General features: G+C 42.9%; 1 protein-coding gene across 2 annotated transcripts in view; it reads right to left on the bottom strand.

The window, feature by feature from the left end:
- Window positions 1-3853: 3853 nt before the first annotated feature.
- The window catches only part of atp6v0a1b (ATPase H+ transporting V0 subunit a1b), a 35216-nt gene continuing 17629 nt past the window's right edge, over window positions 3854-21440 (bottom strand). Inside the window, exons 14-22 of one of the 2 annotated variants that reach the window (XM_069168591.1) lie at window positions 19595-19685; window positions 18702-18820; window positions 18214-18430; window positions 17041-17148; window positions 16148-16348; window positions 14806-14823; window positions 11813-11930; window positions 11449-11620; window positions 3854-5705 (exon numbers count right to left, since the gene is read on the bottom strand). In XM_069168591.1, coding sequence (XP_069024692.1) covers window positions 5612-5705; window positions 11449-11620; window positions 11813-11930; window positions 14806-14823; window positions 16148-16348; window positions 17041-17148; window positions 18214-18430; window positions 18702-18820; window positions 19595-19685 — 1138 coding nt within the window. In that variant the 3' untranslated portion in view covers window positions 3854-5611. The remainder of the gene's footprint in view (window positions 5706-11448; window positions 11621-11812; window positions 11931-14805; window positions 14824-16147; window positions 16349-17040; window positions 17149-18213; window positions 18431-18701; window positions 18821-19594; window positions 19686-21440) is intronic. The other variant, XM_069168592.1, reaches the window with a different exon arrangement.

The raw sequence follows: 21440 nt of genomic DNA, 5'->3' as shown, positions 1-21440 counted from the left end.
ACCCTAACCCTAACCCTTTTTTCTTTTCTTTTGTTTTGTTTTTTTTGTTTTTTATTTTTTTATTTTTAGTTTGGACCCTCCTTACCAGCTGTGAAGTACAAGACAGCGGGGAGTGATTTTGGACTGGGAGACCTACCTGGTTGAGGGCCCGTGCTTCACCTTCCCACCGTTCATTCGGAGGGGGGGATCAGTTCCCTGCACCCTAACCCTAACCCCTAACCCCTAACCCTACTAACCCTAACCCCTAACCCTAACCCCTAACCCTAAACCCTAAACCCTAACCCTAACCCTACTAACCCTACTAACCCTAACCCTAACCCTAACCAACCCTAACCCCTAACCCTAACCCTACTAACCCTAACCCTAACCCTACTAACCCTAACCCTAACCCTAACTAACCCTAACCCTAACCTAACCCTAACCCTAACCCCTAACCCCTAACCCTAACCCTAATCCTCCAAAAATCTCCATTGAGCTGAGCACAGGAACAGACCTCACAGCCAACAAGAAAGATTTTTAAGACTTTTACTTCTTAGATTTTTGATTTTTTGATTTTTTTGTTTTACTGTGCCTCTGCCTGAAGACTCACAGGATTCAAAACATCTTCTCCGTTGAGCTGAGCATGGTAACAGACCTCACAGCCAACAGGTAAGTATACTTTTTGATTTCTTTATTTTTTGTTTTACTGTGCCTTTGCCTGAAGAAGACTCACAGCAGTCGAAACGTCGCGACAGGCACAATACTTTTCTTTTGCTTTGTTTTCTTTTCTTTTCGGAATTTTGTTTTTATTTGATTTTTAACCCTCTTACCTGAAAAAGTATGAGCGCAGATCAACGCGGTTGGACCCTGGTCAGCCACCGGAGAGGACGGGACCGTCCCCAGGCCAGGCCTCATACAGACTCAGGCCACGAAATGCAAGACAGGAAGAAATGGGGTTGGACTGGGAGACCTACCTGGAGGAAGGCCCGTGCTCCACCTTCCCACCGTTCATTCGGAGGGGGGGATCAGTTTGTTAACCCTAACCCTAAACCCTAACCCTAACCCCTAACCCTAAACCCTAAACCCTAAACCCTAACCCTAACCCTATCAGTTCACTGAACCTAACCCTAACCCCTAACCCCTAACCCTAACCCTAACCAACCCTAACCCTAACCCTAACCAACCCTAACCCTAACCCTAAGCCCCCAGACCGGGCCTCATGCGGATTCCGGCCGCCAGGGGCATGATAGGGGAGAGTGGGGTTGGACGGGGAGACCTGAATCCTGGAGGAGGGCCCGTGCTCCTTCTCCCCGCCGTTCATTCGCCCTTTTTCTCCCTCCCCAACCACCATGAGCACAGCTCAGTACGATTGGACCCTTGTCAGCCACCGGAAGGGACGAAACCGTTCCCGGCCAGGCCTCAGACAAATTACGGGCATGAAACGCACAACAGGAGGGAGTGGGTTTGGACTGGGAAAGCGGCCTGGAGGAAGGCCCGTGCTCCACCTTTCATCTGTTCGTTCGGATGGGGGGGATCAGTTTACCTGTCCTAACCCTCAGCCTAACCCTAACCCTGACTCTTCAGGCCCTCAGACGACTCCATTGCTCCTCCTTCATGTTGGTCCCTTTTCCTGCCAGAGCCTGAAGACAGTCTTGACATGAGGGGAAATCAGGATTTCTCTGTATGGGGGCCAATAGTCTAAAAAGATTCTTATTCTAAAATAGACCATGATCTTGTTCCAAGTGTTCAACATGTTAAATAACAATTTAACACATAACAAAGTACAATAAAGTTATTTTGGACCTTCAGCTTTGCCCTTTCACGAAGGGAGTTCTTTAAAGTGAGGAAGCTACAATTTGTCAACTCCATGTCAATCCATGAATTTGGAGCCTCTGGATTCACCAACTCATGTTAACCGTGTTTGTGCTGTTCAGTAGTAGAACTTCATGTTAAGAACTTCCAGTCCTCCTTGTTGCTTGCTTTTCTGTAGTTTACCTATTTTCATTCTAACCTTTTCGCCCTGCCAGATGAATGTGTCAACATTTTATCCAAGTTAATGAAGAAGCTGTTGGGAATTGAGTTTAGCAGCATCTGAAGGAGGGACAGTAATCTAGGCAGCGTCTGTAGGAGGAACAGTAACCTAGGCAGCGTCTGTAGGAGGAACAGTAACATACGTAGCAAGTGTCAATACAGCTTTGTTTTACACCAGCAGTCGTCCAATGAGCTTCCAATTGTTAGCTAAAGCTAACTTCCGCTACAGAAAGATCGCATTTATAATATAATAAGGAATACTTTGTCAATAGTTTTTATTTTTTTTAAACGTGCAGTTCATATTTTGTTATGAGGTGAGATGTTTCTGGACCCAAACGCAGGCAGACAGGCAGGATATAGTTCAAAAACAGTCTTTTGTGTTCAACAAAGGTCAGTACCTAACGTCAATGTCTGATTCCCGAGTCGGGAGGGAAACTCCACCAACTCTCACCAGGGGCCAGGCTGTGCTGGGGAAATCCCGAGGTCCTCCACAGCAAGTGGCAACAGACTCTGGTACTGGAGTGACCAGGCAGCTCCAACTGGTAGCTCCACAGCACCTGGTACTCCCAGGTGGTCTCCCATCCAAGTCTAGCCAGGCTTCAGCAATCAGCCAAGATAGGAAGCACTTACTGATCATACAGACTAGAAGCAGAAACAGGGTACCGGTACCGGAGCGGGAGCAGCTGGACGGGTGACTGGCAGTATGGACCAACACTAGATGACTGCAGGGGCAGGGTACATATAGTCCGGGGAGGTGATCAGGGAAATGAGCCACCTGCAGGTGGTGATCTGGAGAGAGTGGTGGCAGCTGCTGAGACCTGTGAGGGGTGTGGCCATGGGAGGTGACAGGAGGCGGGGAGAGGAGGACACAGGACACATGGGGATACAATAACAAACAGACAGGGGAAAGACAGAAAACATGAGGAGAGTTGATTGGGGACAAAAGAGGAGCAGACAGGAATCCTGACATTTAATATAATCATTTCAAACATACACATTGCGTTCACTGCCATTACAGCTGAAATGTTTTGTTTTTTTAGCCACATTTGTTTAAAACAACAAGGTTCTATACGTTTGGTTTAGTGGCAGCAAACAGTAAGTGAGATACACGGAAATGTAGTTCACTTGCAGATTTTGTCCAGTTGAACAATTCCTGTACTTCCCAACTGTGGCCACAAGAGGGCAGCAACAGCCTGTTGTGTACTAGTTTTAAACTCCCTGTGTAAGACCCTTGTTTCTGATTGGATCACTTCAAGAGCTGTGTAAGACCCTGGCCTCTGATTGGATCACTTCGATAGCCCCATTTACTCAGTTCATGACTATTTTCTTCCACTTAAACGATAATAAAAAGTGTAAAAGCAACCAGTAGTACTATATTAGATTATTCATCTTATTCTAATGTATTTCTGGAGTTATAAAATCTGCTCTTGCCAAAGCAAGCACCACGACTCATAAGGAAAGGACTTAGTTATTTGAGGGTCATCCCTGTTTCATATGAATGGGGGGGGGGGGGGGGGTCTATGGCAGCTATGCCATAGGAGGGTGCTAGAGGCACCAAACCTTACAGGCATAAGAGGGGCCTAATGACAATCACACACACCAAATTTCAGACCCCTACCACCTTTCCTCTTGGAGTTGTTGAAAAATGGGACATTTTATTTCTGGTTATCACCCCTATACCTAACCCTAATCCTAATCCTGTAATCCTAATATAATCCTAATCCTGTAATCCTAATCTAACCCTAACCCTAATTGTTGTTGTCAATGTAAAGAAGCTGACAAAGACACTCACTGCTCAATCATCCAGCCCAAACACTAGAAAAAGAGAGAACAGGACACAAGATGAATCCCCAGGTGTCTGTTTATTATTGACTACAACACATTACCTTCCATGACACCAAACACTGTCCACCATCAGTTGTGTGTGTGGTTCAGAAACTCCTTTTTGACATCAAAATAAAAATATAAGTTATCTGAAACATTTTAAATATGGTTTAAGGAAGGAAAACAATAATCATGGACTAGTGTGAATCAAATTATCAACAGCTTTGATTATCAGATATGATTATTACAGTATGTATAGATAGTGACACAATTTGAATGGCGATGTCTCTTTGCAGCTCAGCACGCCTTATTACTGGCTGAGGTGACAGGCCAGATGGAGTATTGTCTGCTTTCAAAATTAAGATGAGATGAAAAGGAAATGCTCTTAAAAAAATTACAGATGGAGAGGGTTCTGTCATAATTCTTTTATACGTAGTATTATTTTCAAAATTAATGACATCATTTCAAATGGCCCTGTGCAATTAACTTTCAGACATTTCAGGGTAAATACTTAACTTCCTCAACTCGTTTACAACAATCCACACGGGGGAAGGGACGTTAAAGATCACAGCACAGAGGACACAGATCTTCATCTCCTCAACAGCTTTGTTATCTTCTAAATATAACACTAATTCATCAAGTAACAGATTATTACATTCACTTAAGCAAAACATTGATTTACAAAGCTACAGTGAGATTGTAAATATTATGTCATTAAATTTACTGACTATTTTTTTTCAGTTTATTTTGAAACGGAGTGGAAATTAAAAACAAGAAAAGACTTCCAGGGATCACAGGCAATGTTACTGCAATTCTAAAGAACAGGGTGAATTTCAAAAAGTTATTCCAGTGCAAAACTACTGCAAGCTGTGCAGATACCGGAGGTCCCTCTGATGCATGTAAGACTGATGTAGTTCATGTTTGTTGGAGCAGACAAACGTGTCCACTTTCAGACAATCTGGTTCTCAGTCTTCTTCATTAGAAGTATGCTGCCGTTTGTCAGATGTGGCCTGTATTTAATGATTCTGAATGAATGAATCAGTGACAGACAAGTTCTCCCAGTGATACACGTGACCCGACTGTTTGGGTAGGACAAAACATTTTGTTGCCTTTCTAACTGCTGATCCATAGTGATTTGCAGAAGATCTGTACGGGTGTGGTAACCACTGAGGAGTTATCAGCAGATGGAGGTCAGACAGAGAGTTTGCACACATTCTATGTTAAAAGAGATGTTTGGGGGAAATAAAAATTAGCTTATTAGATATTTTTGGGGCCAATGTGGGATCATTGTAATCAATGAAAGAAGGGAACACAAATAATCAAGAATAACTCTTGACATTGTAAAAATTATGTGACTTGGTATTGATTCAGCCGACACAAACGTAATCTAAACTGGGTTGGACCACAGAAAAGAAAATGCAGATAAAGGATGGTCTGTTCTGTACTATAAGCACATCCATTATCAAATATGAATGATAACAGATAAATAACAGCAAGTAAATGAAGGAAGGCTGGTGGAGAAAATGTGACAGACGGGCTCAGTGCTGTATGACATCACGAGAAGTCCCAGTATAAGTACAGCTTGGCACTGGCAAACTGGAGAAACTTTTTACAAGGACTACAATATATCTCACACACAGTACAGTTTCATAAATTGCCAATAGAGGGCGACAGAGGGCTGCATTTGGGCTCATGCACGCCCATGCAAACACATGCATCAGGGAGGGAAGAAAGGCTGGGGAGTCTGCTGATTGATGCTGTACAGGCTGAGGTCAGATCACTCATCAAATCGTCCCTCCAGGATGCTTTCAAATGAGAAGGGGACAAACTTGAAGCCCTGGCCAGAGTAAAACTTATTTTGGAACTCCACCCTGAAAAGAAAAGCCAAGAGCAAAAAGAACAGGGAGACGTTTGATTAAATATATCAACACAAACATTTAAGATCACCAGTTATTTCATGTTCATGTTTCATGCTATTTTTCTTAAGAAGATCATTGTGAGTTAATGAAATACATCAAGTGTCATAACAAGACTGAGCTTAGGACAGAAAGCAGGACCTGTCTTGTGACACACTGATATAATAACCAGTTGAGATCACTCCCTGTAGATTGCTGTTCTTCTTTTCACATTGGTCAACATAATTTACCTTTAATAGGGTAAATAAACTCAACAAAATTATAAATTCAACACTTAATTTTGCTAAAATTTTTCAAAAGTGAAAGTAAAAGATTTAAAACTTCTTTCTCTCAAATTGTGTCCACAAATGTGTTTAAATCTGTGTTAGTGAGGTCTAGCCTGGTGTGAACCAGTTCCAATTTCATTGCATGTATATGGTCTGTCCATAGAGAATCATTTTCAGTCTTTCCACCCTACTGGGTGTAGACCTCAGGTTCATTTTAACCAATCAGCATGCGCTGAAACCGGCTGACAATCTGCCACCGCTGCAACTACCTACAGTGTCCACTGAAGTGTTAACCTGAGCACAGAATATTTTTAAAGTTGATTTTAATGAACACCAGCAGCTTGATGAGGTGCTGAACGTTTATTCTTCACTGAATGTTCAGCGATTTCTTTTTTTCCAGTCAGCAAGAGTTGAAAAATATTAACTCTGCACTCGTCACTGTCATCAGCAGTCCAATCACAGTGAAGGATGGGTGGGAAAAACACAGGTAACCACCAACACTTGTCTCTGATTGGTCTGCCCTTCAGAGTGCTGTTCAAACACTAATACGAGCCGAGTTACCAGACGGTATTCACAAAGAAGACAACTGAAGCAGGAGCAGACAGGCTGAGTGAACACTTCTCCTTTGCCAAGATAATCAGTTCACTGGTCAGGTGTGGCGCATCAAGATTCTGATTAACCAGCCGGATAAATTCACAGGTGTGTCTTGGACTGGTCTCTCCCTCCTATTCAGCTGACCTGATTGTTACATATAAGCCTGCCCGCTGGTCTGACATCCTCAGACACATTTTTTTGTATCTGTTCTGGAGACACGTCTTAAAACTGAAGGTGACGAAGCTTTTTCAGTCAGAGCCTCCAAGTTGTGGAACGACCTGACCTGCCTGAGGAAATAAGGTCTGCAGTCAGAGACATCTTTTAAGTCTCTTCTTAAGACAGACTTTTATCGGAGAGTCTTTGCTGATTTTATTTTATTTTAGCAGTCAGTTCTTTATTTCTTTTATACCCTGTTTTAATTTGTTTTTATGTTTGTTTTATATGATCATTGTGTTGTTAAGACTTTTTAGAATTCACTTGTTTTGTTTTAATGGCATATTTTATGTGAAGCACTTTGTAGCTGAAGTTTACAAAAGTGCTATGTAAATAAAGTTTATTATTATTATTATTTTTAGCATACAGAACAATTACCACTCTACTATGGACAGAAATATGTCTGTAAAAACTTAATTTGAATAAAATGTATTGGAATTTGAATTGCTCAACTTGAATATTTGATATAAAAACTGAATTTAAAATCACATAATTTGAATTTGAAATTGTGAGAATCGCCACCTTAACGTGGTGTAGTGGTTTGAGTGTCTCAGTGATCCTGGGAGCTGTGTCGTCGGGGGCATAAGCCCCTGGTAGGGTCTCCCAAGGCACGCTGGTCTCCGGGGAGAGTCCAGACTAAGAGTGGTTAAAAACACCTGTGATGATAAACAGCCCTCGGAGGAACACCACCTTGCCCGGACTAGAGAAATCAGGGCACCCTCCTGGAGCCAGACCGGTGAGGGGAGCTCACTGGAGAGTATCTGGTGGCCGGGCCTTTGCCCCTGGGGCTCGGTTGAGCTCAGCCCCTGAACACAACATGCCTGTCTGTGTGTCGCCACCCACAGGGAAAAGCATCGGGATGGGCTGCATTTTAAGCCAGGTGGCAGACTGGGCCGGGGGCCCGGACGATCCGAACTTAGGCAGCAAAGACGAGCTCTCGGGATATGAAACGTCACCTTTGGCTGGATTCTGTCCGTTTCTGGAGTTGCCCAGGTTGAGAGGAGCCAGACGGTTGTGGGGATACCTACGAGCCCCCGGCTGAGCGCTGCTGTGTTGGAGTTCCACGCAGGGAACGAGAGGGTCGCCTCCATGCGCCCGCAGGTTGCTAAGAGGAAGGCTCTGCGAGACTTCAACGCTCATGTGTGCAACGACGGAGAAATCTGGCGGGGAGTAATTGGGAGGAACGGCCTGCTGATCTGAACCCAAATGGTGCTTTGTTGTTGGACTTCTGTGCTAGTTACGGTTTGGCCATAACGAACAACATGTCCGAGCATAAGGTGGCTCATAAGTGTACCTGGTACCACAAAACCTTATGCCGGAGATCGATGATCAACTTTGTAGTTGTATCATCTGATGGTGGAGGGAGTCGGCTGGAAAGATCTGTCCTTAGTTAGTTGTTCTGACAAACTGAATCTCAATAACAAAATGTTAAATTACAATCAATTTGCTCTGAAACTGTATTTGATCCTAACAGAAATTTCAGTTTGTTTCTCACACGTCCAGGTCTTTGAGGAAGAGCAATCGAGTACATATTCAGAGCTTCTTTTCACAGATATAGTTATGCTCTCACTTGCATTCATTTGGTAAAAGTTTGTAGCAGCAGTCCAGAGTGGGGAACTCTTGAGTTTCATACACAGGAGCCCACTCTGCCCATCGGCAAACATCTCTGGCTAATAACCGAGTGCACGCTCAACAGCACACAGACCAGATGCTTCTCAGGAAGTTAATGGGAAGAAAAGCCTGTCTTCACATAAGCAGCATGTTGAATGATATTTTCACAGGCAGTATATGGAAACTAACTGAGAGACGGTGGATGGAAAAATTATGAGGAATACAGTGATATGGTCTTCACAACATCACGGTCGTATTCCCAAAGACTCCTTGGACTAAAAGTTCCTCCTGGTGACAAAATTCTAAGGACATTTTTAGGGTTGTGACGTTTTCTAAGAATTTCTTCTTAAAGTTCAGAGTAGATCCTTAAAGATACAAGTTATTCATGAACATGTTCAGAGAGCTCCTGAGGAGATCGGCTGTCTGGATCAGGGAGGAGGACTTAAAGATGAAGAGTTTCTTCATCAGAGGAGAAAACTGCTGAAGTCCAGCAAGGTCAGAGAATTATTGATCAGACTGAATGGGGTTGATGAAAGTCTCCAGATTGTCTGCAGGATGTTTGTGGTGGATCTCATCAGAGACGTCACTTCTCACACGAACACAAGAACACAAGAACACAGACATGAAAGTGATGGAAGATGTTTGTGTTGCGATCCATTATCATCAATAACTGATTGTATGACAAATTGGTTTAATGGCCTTTTGTCAGTGACAGTCATTGTTTTAATCTGCACTCAAATGACATCACTGTACACTTTAATCTAATCTGCATTTTTATATTCAGCATCTACAGTCAACACTATAATTCTCAAATCCTGACAACCCATGATGACTTCATTTCAGAGGGAAAACTAAGGACTTTCAGTTGCTGCTGCTTCCTGGCCTCAGCCAGTGAGGGCAGTGCCCAGGAATGTCTCCTAGCCGTGGCAAATATTTGGCCTGCCAGAGCTGTGAGAGGGCAACACTTAAAAAGAGGAAAGACATGCGTGAACCTCTCATCTACTTCTCCACATAGCTGTGGAAGTGGAAAAAATACCTGTACTTAACACACACTACCCTCAACATACTCGCATGTGTGTGTGTGTGAAAGAGTGTGTGTGTGTGTGTGTGTGTGTGTGTGTGTGTGTGTGTGTGTGTGCGCAGATAGTTCATCAGCATGTGTGTGTGAAGAGTGAAGAGCCGAGCAGAGCATCCACGTTGATTGCTGTTTACTTTGAACACGACTATTTCCATTCAGTCACCTCCATGAAAAATACTCAACTACTGTTTTAACCTTATTACATGTGAACAGTTACACACACTGGAGAGCTGCCTGGTCGGACCACAGCCTCTTACTGTGGGCCACTGTATTGCTTTACATTAGAAAAGATCATTTGTAGAATCAGTGATGTTAAAGCGCTGAGCTCAGATCTGTCATCAACCAGAGGGGACGTTAATCAATATTCATCATATTTTATCTTTCTTTTTCTTTATAACCCATTTTGCAGCTGGTTTTTACAGCTGTGACCTTCAGCTTGACCAATACTGAGTTTCTGAAGCTGATACAAATATTGTATCTGAGCATCTAAAGCAGAGGTTCCCATATTCTTTGCTCTGAAGGGCAGAAATTACTCTGGATGGAGGGCCACAGGCCAAAAATACATGTTTGTTACGTGAAATTAAATCCGATAAAATTAACACTCTAATTCTAAAATCAATTTCGGAGTAATTAAAACACCACTATTTAATCCACATAATATGTGAATGTCAATTAAAACAAATCCATTAATAAGATACATGATTACAACTGCTATCCTCTGTTGAGACACATATTTTAGTAAATGCTATTCCCGCAGAGCTGTATTTCATAATGGCATCACATTCGTTCCAGTTAAATATCTCTTCAGTGGTAATTCTGTATGCCGCCATGTTTGACTGCTTGTGTTTATCCTGCTGCAGTTTGGATGAGCAGGGTGCAGGTGGTGCGAGGAGGCGATGGAGCTGGACGGTGTGTGAGGTTATCTCCAGTCCTGAACATCACAGTTTGGTAAAGCACTTTGGGAATGTTACATATCCCTGATGTGAATGTAAAACTGAAGAAGTGCAGCTCTGGCAGAGAGCCTCAGTTCAAGAGGTGAACCATGATGACTCGCTGTGTGTATGTTTCTATCCATGAAGGAATGTGGTAGTGATTACTTGCTGCATGTGCTCTGGATGTGATGTGTGCGTGTGCTCATCATGCAGTGACGCACACATACAAACTACACATTTCAGTAGTAGGCATGGACGTTGCGTGTGGGGGTATTTCATGGAATATATATTGTGAATAAAAAAATTATAATGTTGTGCACAAGTTATTTATCATCTACATGTGGTCAATTCATCATTCCCAAATCTTCATGTTAATTTGATTAGGGATTCCACATCTTTGATGTGTGATTGTTGTCCTGCTGGAACACCCAGTCGTGTTCACGTTTCCACCGACTCACTGATGGTTTCAGGTGATGCTGAAAGATTCTGAGGTTTTTCTCCTTGTTTATTTCTCAATCCACTTTGTGCAATGTAGCCGGTAACAGCCCCAGAGCATGATGGTATCATGATGGTACCACCACCATACCTCAGTTACCGTGCTCTCCTCTAAACATACCTCAGCTTATTGAAACAACGTAATCTTGGTCTCATCTGACCATAAAATGTTCCTCCACATGGCTTTTTCTTTGTCCATGTGCCCTTAATGTGGCACAGAGAACCTTCCAGCTGTAGTGATCATGATCACCAAGATTAAGTTTGGAGGCCTTGGATATATTTTGACCCTGTATGTAAATTTTTACCCTGTATGTATATTTTTACCCTGTATGTATACTTTGACCCTGTATGTATATTTTGACCCTCTGTTGATTTCAGATAACCCTGAATGGATGATAACTTTTAAATCTGTTTTACACTCATACTGCCCTCATACTCCCATGACACTGTGTGTGTGTGTGTGTGTGTGTGTGTGTGTGTGTGTGTGTGTGTGTGTGTGTGTTTCTAACCAGTGCAGACGCAGGGCATGCAGGAAGGCTGACAGTCCCTCCATAATGAGCAGAATAGCGACAGTGAGAGTGGCGAAGGCTGAGAAGATGATTGACAGGCCGAAGAACCCGCCCCCGCTCCGGGAGGACAGACCGAGGTGCATCACCATGGTCCAGAGCACCTCTGACAGTTCTGCACACACAGTGATAATGACAACAATGTTTACACCAAAATATAGAAATACACCTCTGACTCCATATTGAGTTGAATTTAATAGGAGATGGAGAAGGTCTTCATCTGTAAGTTCTTTAAACACAACGTGTGTGTGTGTGTGTGTGTGTGTGTGTGTGTGTGTGTGTGTGTGTGTGTGCAGCCTGTACTGACGTGCATGAGCCAGGCTGAGGGCCCAGAGGCGGAGGTAGGAGGCTGTGTTGGAGATGCAGCCCAGACAGTACTCTATGGTGTGGATGGCCTGGTGGACAGCTACATCACCAAAATCAAACTGTGGTGGAGAGACAAGAACATGGCATTAGTAGTAACACGGTATTAGTAGTAACACGGCATTAGTAGTAACATGGTATTAGTAGTAACACGGCATTAGTAGTAACACGGTATTAGTAGTAACATGGTATTAGTAGTAACACGGCATTAGTAGTAACACGGCATTAGTAGTAACACGGTATTAGTAGTAACACGGCATTAGTAGTAACACGGCATTAGTAGTAACACGGTATTAGTAGTAACACAGCATTAGTAGTAACACGGCATCAGTAGTAACACGGCATTAGTAGTAACACGGTATTAGTAGTAACACTTTATTAAGTAGTAACACGGTATTAGTAGTAACACGGTATTAACTAGTAACACGGTATTAGTTGTAACACTGTATTAGTTGTAACACGGCATTAGTAGTAACATGGTATTAGTAGTAACACGGCATTAGTAGTAACACGGTATTAGTAGTAACATGGTATTAGTAGTAACACGGCATTAGTAGTAACACGGCATTAGTAGTAACACGGTATTAGTAGTAACACGGCATTAGTAGTAACACGGCATTAGTAGTAACACGGTATTAGTAGTAACACAGCATTAGTAGTAACACGGCATCAGTAGTAACACGGCATTAGTAGTAACACGGTATTAGTAGTAACACTTTATTAAGTAGTAACACGGTATTAGTAGTAACACGGTATTAACTAGTAACACGGTATTAGTTGTAACACTGTATTAGTTGTAACACATTTAAAAAAAAAAAAGTTTAACCCTTTGTTTGGATTTTGACAAAAAAATTGTCTCTGACATCATGTATAGGAACATGAACCAGAAGAGAAATTAAGTTGCTCTCGTAGAGGAAGTAACTGAATTATGGGTGCTTGACCTTAAGCCCTTTCATGTCCTCTGCCTTGCTCAATGGCCCTTTAGTGGGGGTAGTACTTCTGAACTGATTGTGGCAGTCTGATGGTTGGGTTGGTTTTTGATCATTTAGATCTCCATCATGAACCTTTGGTCACCTTTCAACCATGCTGGTTCCCATGGAAAGCTGATTTCATCTCTGGAGCCCTGAGGTGTACAGTATGTCTGTGTCCAGTATACAGTATCATAGAGTTGTTACACCAGTCTGCCTGCTAAACACTGTTGGTGTTGTGGTACGATATAAATGTGATATGAATATCACGTCTAAAATATGACATGTAGATCAGTGAAGGTCACCTTTCAAGAATATTATTTCTGTTTTCTGAAAGCTGTGATCACAACAGCAGATTTCACCTAGTTTAGTTTTTAATAGAGACAGCTGCTCTGAGTGCTTTCCGTCGGAATCTATATTTATTTAAGTATAAATCAAGTGTTTTTAACAATGATTTTTGTTACTTTGTGTAGCAGCAAACATTACAGAAATTATGTACATACGTCATTATACTTTATCAACTATGAAGTATAAAACCAGAAGTTTACTTTCTACTTTCTTTGAGACTGATGATCATCACCCTGCTCTGATATTACTAATCTAGACAATCAAAGCTGTATGGAACTTTTCTTACCATCTTAATGAGAACCTGCTTTGACCTTTCACCCCTGACTGAGACTGAACTCAGAAGAAACAAACTCCAACAAGCCATGGCTTTGCTGTTTGTTCAATGTTCACCTAATGTAAAGACAACACAGCTCCTCTGTTCTCTCCATCCCGAAGCAACACTAGCCTTTCCTGTATAAAGTGTGTGTGTGTGTGTGGGGGGGGGGGGGGGGGTAGGTAGGTTTGGCTTGGCACTTGTCTGGTTTCCTCTTTCCATGCTTCCCTTTTGTCCTTGGAGCCATAAAGTACAGTTCATGGAAGCAACACTCTTTGTACCATTCAAAAGGACCTCATGGAACAATACTGACCAACATGCATCATGTTAAACACAGAGGAGAGTCACGTATTAGAAATGTTGAGACAAACATTTCATCTGAACATTCACGTTGTTTCAGCTGTTCCTGAAGAATCAGCAGCTCAGTTACACTTCATTCAGTCAGCTGAGAGAAACACAAGGAAACTGCTGAGGTCAAGAGAGAGCATCTTTAAAGCTGCAGGACTGGGGACAGAATAAGATAACTGTCCATAATTGGACTCATCTTAACCTTGAAATGATTAATTAACCTGGAGATATCTTGTTGAGAAGTTTTCACTCAAGCTTGTCGGGCCTGTAAGGGTTACCCGTTGGGTCCAAGATGTGTTTTGACCTTGTCTTCTGGGTGTCCTAAGAGGGACGTGTCTCCATGTGTGGGATGTTTTGACCTTTTGAGCTGTAGTCTCGTGAGTCTCCTCTGGGTTTTTGTTCTGACAGCGACTCGTCTCAGTCTCACACTTATTTAACAGTTCTGTGTCGTCTGTGTTCAAATGGAAACTTTGTTCACCATCGTGGCTGTTTTGACTCTTAATGTTTATTAGTCTTTTGGGTACATTGACTTGGACTTATGGGTGTTTAAATAATAATCATAATTATGAAAACAACAATAATAAATAGGATTTGACTGCTTTTATTTGGACTAGTCTTGTTCTTGCAGGTGATTTTTTTCTTGGACTTCTGTCAGTCATCACCAACCATCATCTACATAGAACACATGTTCAGAAGGACAGCAGGCTGTCATTGGAGAGTGCCCTACTTCTTTTAATAAATCTGTGACCACCTCACACAATAGAAACTGCACAACAACAGGATTTTGCTCCTGTAAAATAACTTTAAAAACCAAGACTTAAGAATGAATATTAGTGTCACTCACAACACATACCTTTACATGCTCCCACATAGGCATAACATAATCATTGGTACCACTTAATATTACAAACAGATCACAAGACAGCATCCAGACATTTGAAGATGATGATGAACTCTTACCGGCTCTTCCTCCGAGTGCTTGAAAGCAAGAAAAGGTCAACAGTTAATGGCAGCATTTAGGAACTGCATCGATACAGAAGCTTTCATCCTTTAGGATTATTGTTTCATTCAATCAGACAAGACTGTCCCAAACATACCAGTTTATGACCAAGATGTTGTGATTTGGGTGAAGTTCGGACCATTTTATCAGGTAAAGCTCTTAACTATTTTTTTTGGGGGGGGGTAATTTATTGATATATTATAATAATTTATTTTTTACATCTTCCCAGTAGAAAGACAGACAGACCAGCATGTGTTAGTTCAATACACTAAAACTGAAACTAAAGACAATAACTGCTGCCTGGAGCAGACACACTCAACAGTTGGGTTCAGCCGGGTCAGATCTTAACAGATGGGAACACATTAGTTTCTTTTATGTCTTGAACAATAAACAATACAATCCTGTGGTGCTACATGTACTCTGGGTCACTATAATCAACATAAATGAACTGTTTCAGAGATTTCACTTCATAGCCAGCTTGCAGTGATCCACAACTATTTCAACAGTCATATGGAACCAGAGTACTGCATTAAGATAACCTTAATCTTTACAGACAGATCTCAACTGCACAGTCACACCTTCATCTGCTGCACTGATTGCATCCAACAGCTGAATTTGTTTAGATTAATAATCAAGCAGCACTGCCAGAACTTCAGAGTTCATGGTTGTAAATGATAATACAGAATTCAGAGGCGCCGGAGAATACAACAGAAAAGGCATATTACTTTCCATTAGGGGAACTGTACCAATCAAATGTGTGCGTGTGATGATTGTCTGTAGTACTCAGTAAGTTGTTCAGTCCAGTTACAGTACTCGAAACATTATTCAAATAGTAAATCCCATAATCTCGATAATAAACTTTGAATAATGACTAAATGCAGTCCTGTTATATTACAATCATTCAATATGTTATTCCAACATAAACACATTTATCATGCAGGAGATCTGGGAGACACCAAACCCGAGTCACGCACAGGAAAAAAAAACCCAGTGGTATTTTCAGAAATTCCACTTGTTCGTTCTCATGAAACCAAGCTCATCATTTATGTTTCTGAGATGGAAAATCCATCGGTTATCTGCTCCGTCCCAGCCCTCCCCATTTCTGTTCACACTGCTGTGCCCACATTACCCCCATGTCTCATTACTATCCAGGAAAAAGGCTCCCTCAAGCAAAAAAATACATCAGATAAAACAAGTGTAAATCTGTAATGATGCTTCAGTACAGTGCGGAGTCGTTTTCTGTAGAATCTGTAAATAAAAGACAGACATTCAGTGATGTTTGGTGAAGCTTCAGGGACTCACCTCATCTCCCTCCTCCGAGTGCTGGGAGAGCTGGTCGTGGTCCATGATGCCAGCCTCGTCCTCCGTGGGCCCATTGCCCACCCGCACCCCTCCAAACTTCTGCGTGCCCTGTTGGGTGAGTCCGGTGCATGATGAGGACACGCCTGTTTGCTCTAAAGACTGCTCTAGATTCTCTGCTGGGGTTTCTTCCCTCTTCTGGGACTAGATACAAAAGCCACAAGAGCTGTGTAGCTTAAAGCAAGCCTCAGGACCAACGCTCCCTGCATTTATCTCCATTTTTAAACAGGACACCCAAACAGTGAGGGAAGACTTTCATTACAAAAAGACATTTCGATTAAAAGGTGGCGATAAGACTGAAACAACCACTCACTTATTGGAGCTCAATAGTCTCCCTGGATGAGTTAAACCTCAGTTAAAGGAACTGAAGACTCCATTTTATGAAATTTAAGTTAAATAGAACTGGTCTTCCGTCTGATGGAAGTGATCTTCAGTCTAATAGAACTGCATGTTTTTGAGGTTTAACACAACCAGTGAGAGCAATAACAGCTCCAGGCTGCCGTATGTCTTACATATTTCAAAATATAATTCTGGTCCAAAATGTTTAACATCTTGGATGAAATATGCAGAACAACAGAGTCAAGATGGATGACGATCAGCTGTCAGGGTGTCCTCAGTCTATGAAGCATTTCTTGCAAATTCCCCACTAAAATATCAGCGTGTCTGAGGCAGGCTTTAAGCAGTTTTCATGGCAACACAACCAACCACATTACACAATACAATGTGCATTGAAATGAATGACAGAATAGGAGTAAAAACAGGTTATAGCAAAGGTTACAGTTGTTATTCAATCAAAAGGTGGCAGTAAGGTTATAGGTGGGGTCAGATCCACATACCAGGCGCTTTTTCCACAGATGCTGACGCCGAAGCACCATAGTTTTCACAATCAGCATACAGGGAACACATGCAAGGGCAATCAGCACCAACAAAACCTGGATCCCCATCTACAGATTCAAACAGAGAGAGGTTAATCAGTTCAATGAACAGATCCTGGTGTGTCCTCCTACAACTGCTGAGTGCAGAACACAACATGGCAGCTCTCCTTTCTTTGTCTTATTTCAATTGAAACATAAAACTCATCTACAATGTTGAATCTTGGAGCAGTGTTAAGGAGCGGATGAATAACTACAGCAAGTGTTTGTGAGTTGGTACTCTGACTAAATGGATATAACCCTCAGAAAAACCTTTAACTTTCTGCTTTGTTCAAAAATGATTGCTTCAAATGAGGAAAAACACAGCGTTCACAAGTGTAGCAACAAAATTATTATCAACATTAAATTCATGAAAAAAAACATTCCAGTGAAAAATAAAGAGAAACTCTGGTATACTGGTAACAAAGTACTCTGCTGGTGAATGAATGGTGTCTTGGCTGATGGGACAGATGTTCTGTGGTTTGTACCATTAGTAAAAACTACCACAGCTTTTCTCTCCAACTGTTCCAGTTCACTAGATGTACATAACTGCAGTGGGTGTCTAAACCCCATCGGCCCCAGGGACATGAAAGTCCCACTACTCCATTAAAGAGGTCACAGTTATCAGGCGTTTTGTATCATATTTCGAATGGGTGCTTGGTTTAGAAAATGTACTTTTGTTTCCTTTCAAACTTCTGAAAATGTTGAGAGCGGAAACACTTCAAGCCAAACACATGGAACAGTCTGCCTCCATACTGTCAATGATATAATGTTGTAAAGTCTGAGCCAAATCAGCCCTACTGTCGACCAGGTGAGCTAGATGGAAGACAGACCAACTCGGTGGACACGTAGGTAGCTGTGACATTTCCCTCCAGCACTACATGAACAAAACTATTCAGCCAACACACAAATTCCCTGCCAGCTCCACTGCTGCAGCTCAGCCTGACCCGTGTCCTCTGAACCAAAGAAAACCAGAAAGTGTATTTAAGTGTGTTTGATCTGTAAGCACTGTTGTAAACTTCTGGTCTAGAATTTAGACATGCTAGTGAGGGACAGAGAAGTTAGGAGAGGCAGAGGGACAGACGAGGGACGGAGCACCTGTCCGCTGTAAAGGGGCTTGTTGGTGGGGTCATTGTAGTTGAACAGACACATGTTGATGAAGTGGATGAGCAAGCTGGGAGCATCCTTGGAAGTGTAGGCATCATAGGCTGTCCACTTGTAGAAGACCAGCAGGACGAGGTAGCCGAACAGGCTGAACATGAAGACGATCTCCGGGATGAATCCCAGGAAGATGTTCAGTGGCTTCTTGAAGTACCTGAAGGTCGGAAAGGATCAGAAACTCAGGGTGGACTTTAAACACTTGTAAAATGAATCATCCAGAGTGGTATGCGTTTGGTGCTTTCAGTTTGCGGATGTGATGAGCAGCAATAAAGATATTAGGAATTAGCAGGTCATGTGAAAGTAAAGTTGAATGGAAATGGTCAGAATGGCTCCATCAGTGTTATTAAACATCTGGAAATAATGACCAAATGAACTAGAACACAATCCTCCGTCGAGTCAACATTCAACATGATAGCAGCACTTACAGATGGTTAAAGAGACTGAGAGACACCCCAAACAGCATGTGGACGACGCCCAGGATCACCGACATCTTCATCTTGAACGAGTTGAGGAACGTCAGCTTGTTGGCGGCGACGTTCCAGATCTGCAGAGACCGAGTCACCACAACTATACCTGATCCTTTCCATTTAGTTCTTATAGACATTAAATAAATAAGCAATAATATATTGGGAACACTTTATTGGAATTATCAATCATTTGCTTCCCGCTCGGATTCTTTTAAATATCTAAAAACAAATTGAGTATTGTTTTATTAAAAAAAAGTAAAAATTTCGTGGAACAGCTGGACCCTGAAGTTTCCAACAGGAAGAAGTGGTTCCGTTTCATCAACATTTGTGATCTGTGTAGGATTTGAGGCGGCAGGACGGGAGAGTACATTGCAGTCAGAACCCTGAACCTGGACCTAAACACACAGTAACACAATGTAACTGTGACACGCAGTAACTGGATCAGCGCACACACTGAAAAAAAAGTTGCAGTGTGGGACTGAGTAAAACTAAACTAGTGTGTGTGGGGTGTCCATGTGTGTATCGATGTGTGGGTGTCCATGCGTGTCTGTTCAATTGTGTATCCGTGTGTGTGTGTGTGTGTGTGTGTGTGAGAACATCTCCCAGTTTAACCATTTGGTTACTGATGTGGTTCTAATAATTTTTGATGACTGAATAAGTTCTTTCAGTCTCTGTGAACATGGCGCAGACTTTATGGAGATACAGTACGTTCACGGAACACTCTGCACATAATGATAAAATCATGACTGTTGCCACTATTATCACTAAATTATAAAGATGGACTGGTTGCACCACAAAGAACAACAGGAAGTTCTTAATTTGTGTTGTCATGGTGAATGTGCATGTTTTACCGGGTCAATCCCGAGTGGATACGGTCCATTAAACACACCAGGAACAGCAGGATCCAACTGTAGAACTGCATTTCCATCAAGTGTCTCAGACCTACAACAGATCAAACATAATGAGCAGAATATTGCATTACACTATACAACAGAACTGACAGTAACATGTTACACTATATAACAGAACTGATAGTATATAACAGAAGTGACAGTAACATGATACACTATATAACAGAACCTCTTCCGACTTTACCTTGAATAGGTAGAACTTTAGTCGCGCTTAAAATGGCACTTAATTTTAGCACTTTGTAGTTTGGCTTTCTTGAAAAAAAATTATGTTCTTGATTCTTGTTGTTCTGGTTTTGTACCCTCATGGTTGAAATGAACTTATTGTAAGTCGCTTTGGATAAAAGAGTCAGACAAATGAAATGTAACCTCTCCAAACTTCAGACTCAACATCCCGGTGTATTTTTGGCAGTTACTGGTGATGTTAACCAGTCTGGATAAAGCTCTGCCAACTTTGCACCAGTATGTTAACTGCCCCACCCGGAACAATAAAACTCTGGACCTACTGTATGCTAATGCCATGGATGCATACAGTACTACTGCCCTTCCCCCCCTTGGTAGGTCGGATCACAACCTGGTCCTGCTGACACCAAAGTATGTTCCCCTGGTGCAGAGGCAGCCTGTGACCACCAGGACTGTGAGGAGGTGGACACAGGAGGCTAAAGACGCCCTGCAGGACTGCTTTGAGTCCACGGTCTGGGATGTACTGTGTGGACCACATGGGGACGACATCAACAGCAGGACGGACTGTATCACAGAATACATCAAATTCTGTGAACACACCACCGTACCATCCCGGACTGGACACTGCTTCCCCAACAACAAGCTGTGGATCACCAGTGACCTGAAGGTGCTTCTTAATCAGAAGAAAGCAGCCTTCAGGACTGGGGACAGGGACGAGCTCAGGAGAGTGCAGCACGACCTGAAGGAGAAGCTCAGGGAGTGCAAGGACTCCTACAGGAGGAAGCTGGAGGCAAAACTCCAGCAGAACAACGTGAGGGAGGTGTGGACCGGTATGAAGGAGATTACTGTGTTCAAGGGGAGAGAGAGACAATCAGGGAGAACCTGGAGAGGAACAACCAGGGGGAACCTGGAGAGGGCCAATGAGCTAAACTGTTTCTTCAACAGGTTTAGTTCACCGCCCTCATCTGTCTCCTCCACACCTCACAAACACCTCTGCTGCCTCCCCCCCTCGGTGAGCTGCATGGACACAGAGTCCTCAACTCCAAAGGGCTCTTCCACCATCGACGCCATGACCCCCCCCCCCTCTGTGACAACTGGCCAGGTTAGGAGACAGCTGGAGAGACTCCACCAGCGCAAGGCTGCAGGACCTGACGGCATCAGCCCCGGGGTCCTGAAGACCTGACGGCATCGGCCCCGGGGTCCTGAAGACCTGCGCCGTCCAGCTGGCTGAGGTCCTACAACACCTCTTCAACCTGAGCCTGAAGCAGGAGGAGGTCCCGGTGCTGTGGAAGACATCCTGCCTGGTTCCAGTCCCCAAGACGACGACTCCATCTGGCCTCAACGACTACCGACCGGTTGCCCTCACATCTCATGTGATGAAGGTGCTGGAGAGGCTGGTCTTGGCCCACCTCAGACCGCTGGTGAAATCTTCTCTGGACCCTCTGCAATTTGCGTACCAGCCTCATGTGGGAGTGGACAATGCCATCATCTACCTGCTGCAAGGAGCTCAGTCTCACCTGGATGGAACCGGTGACTCTGTGAGAATCACTTTCTTTGATTTCTCCAGTGCATTCAACACCATCCAACCACTGCTGCTGAGTGAGAA

Source organism: Embiotoca jacksoni, unplaced genomic scaffold (genome assembly GCF_022577435.1).
Source record: "Embiotoca jacksoni isolate LCO1_2020_lvr unplaced genomic scaffold, fEmbJac1.0.p SCAF_40, whole genome shotgun sequence".
NCBI classification, from domain to species: Eukaryota; Metazoa; Chordata; class Actinopteri; family Embiotocidae; genus Embiotoca; species Embiotoca jacksoni.
The sequence above is the reverse complement of the archived record's forward strand: the minus strand, read 5'-3'. Positions and strand labels throughout refer to the sequence as shown.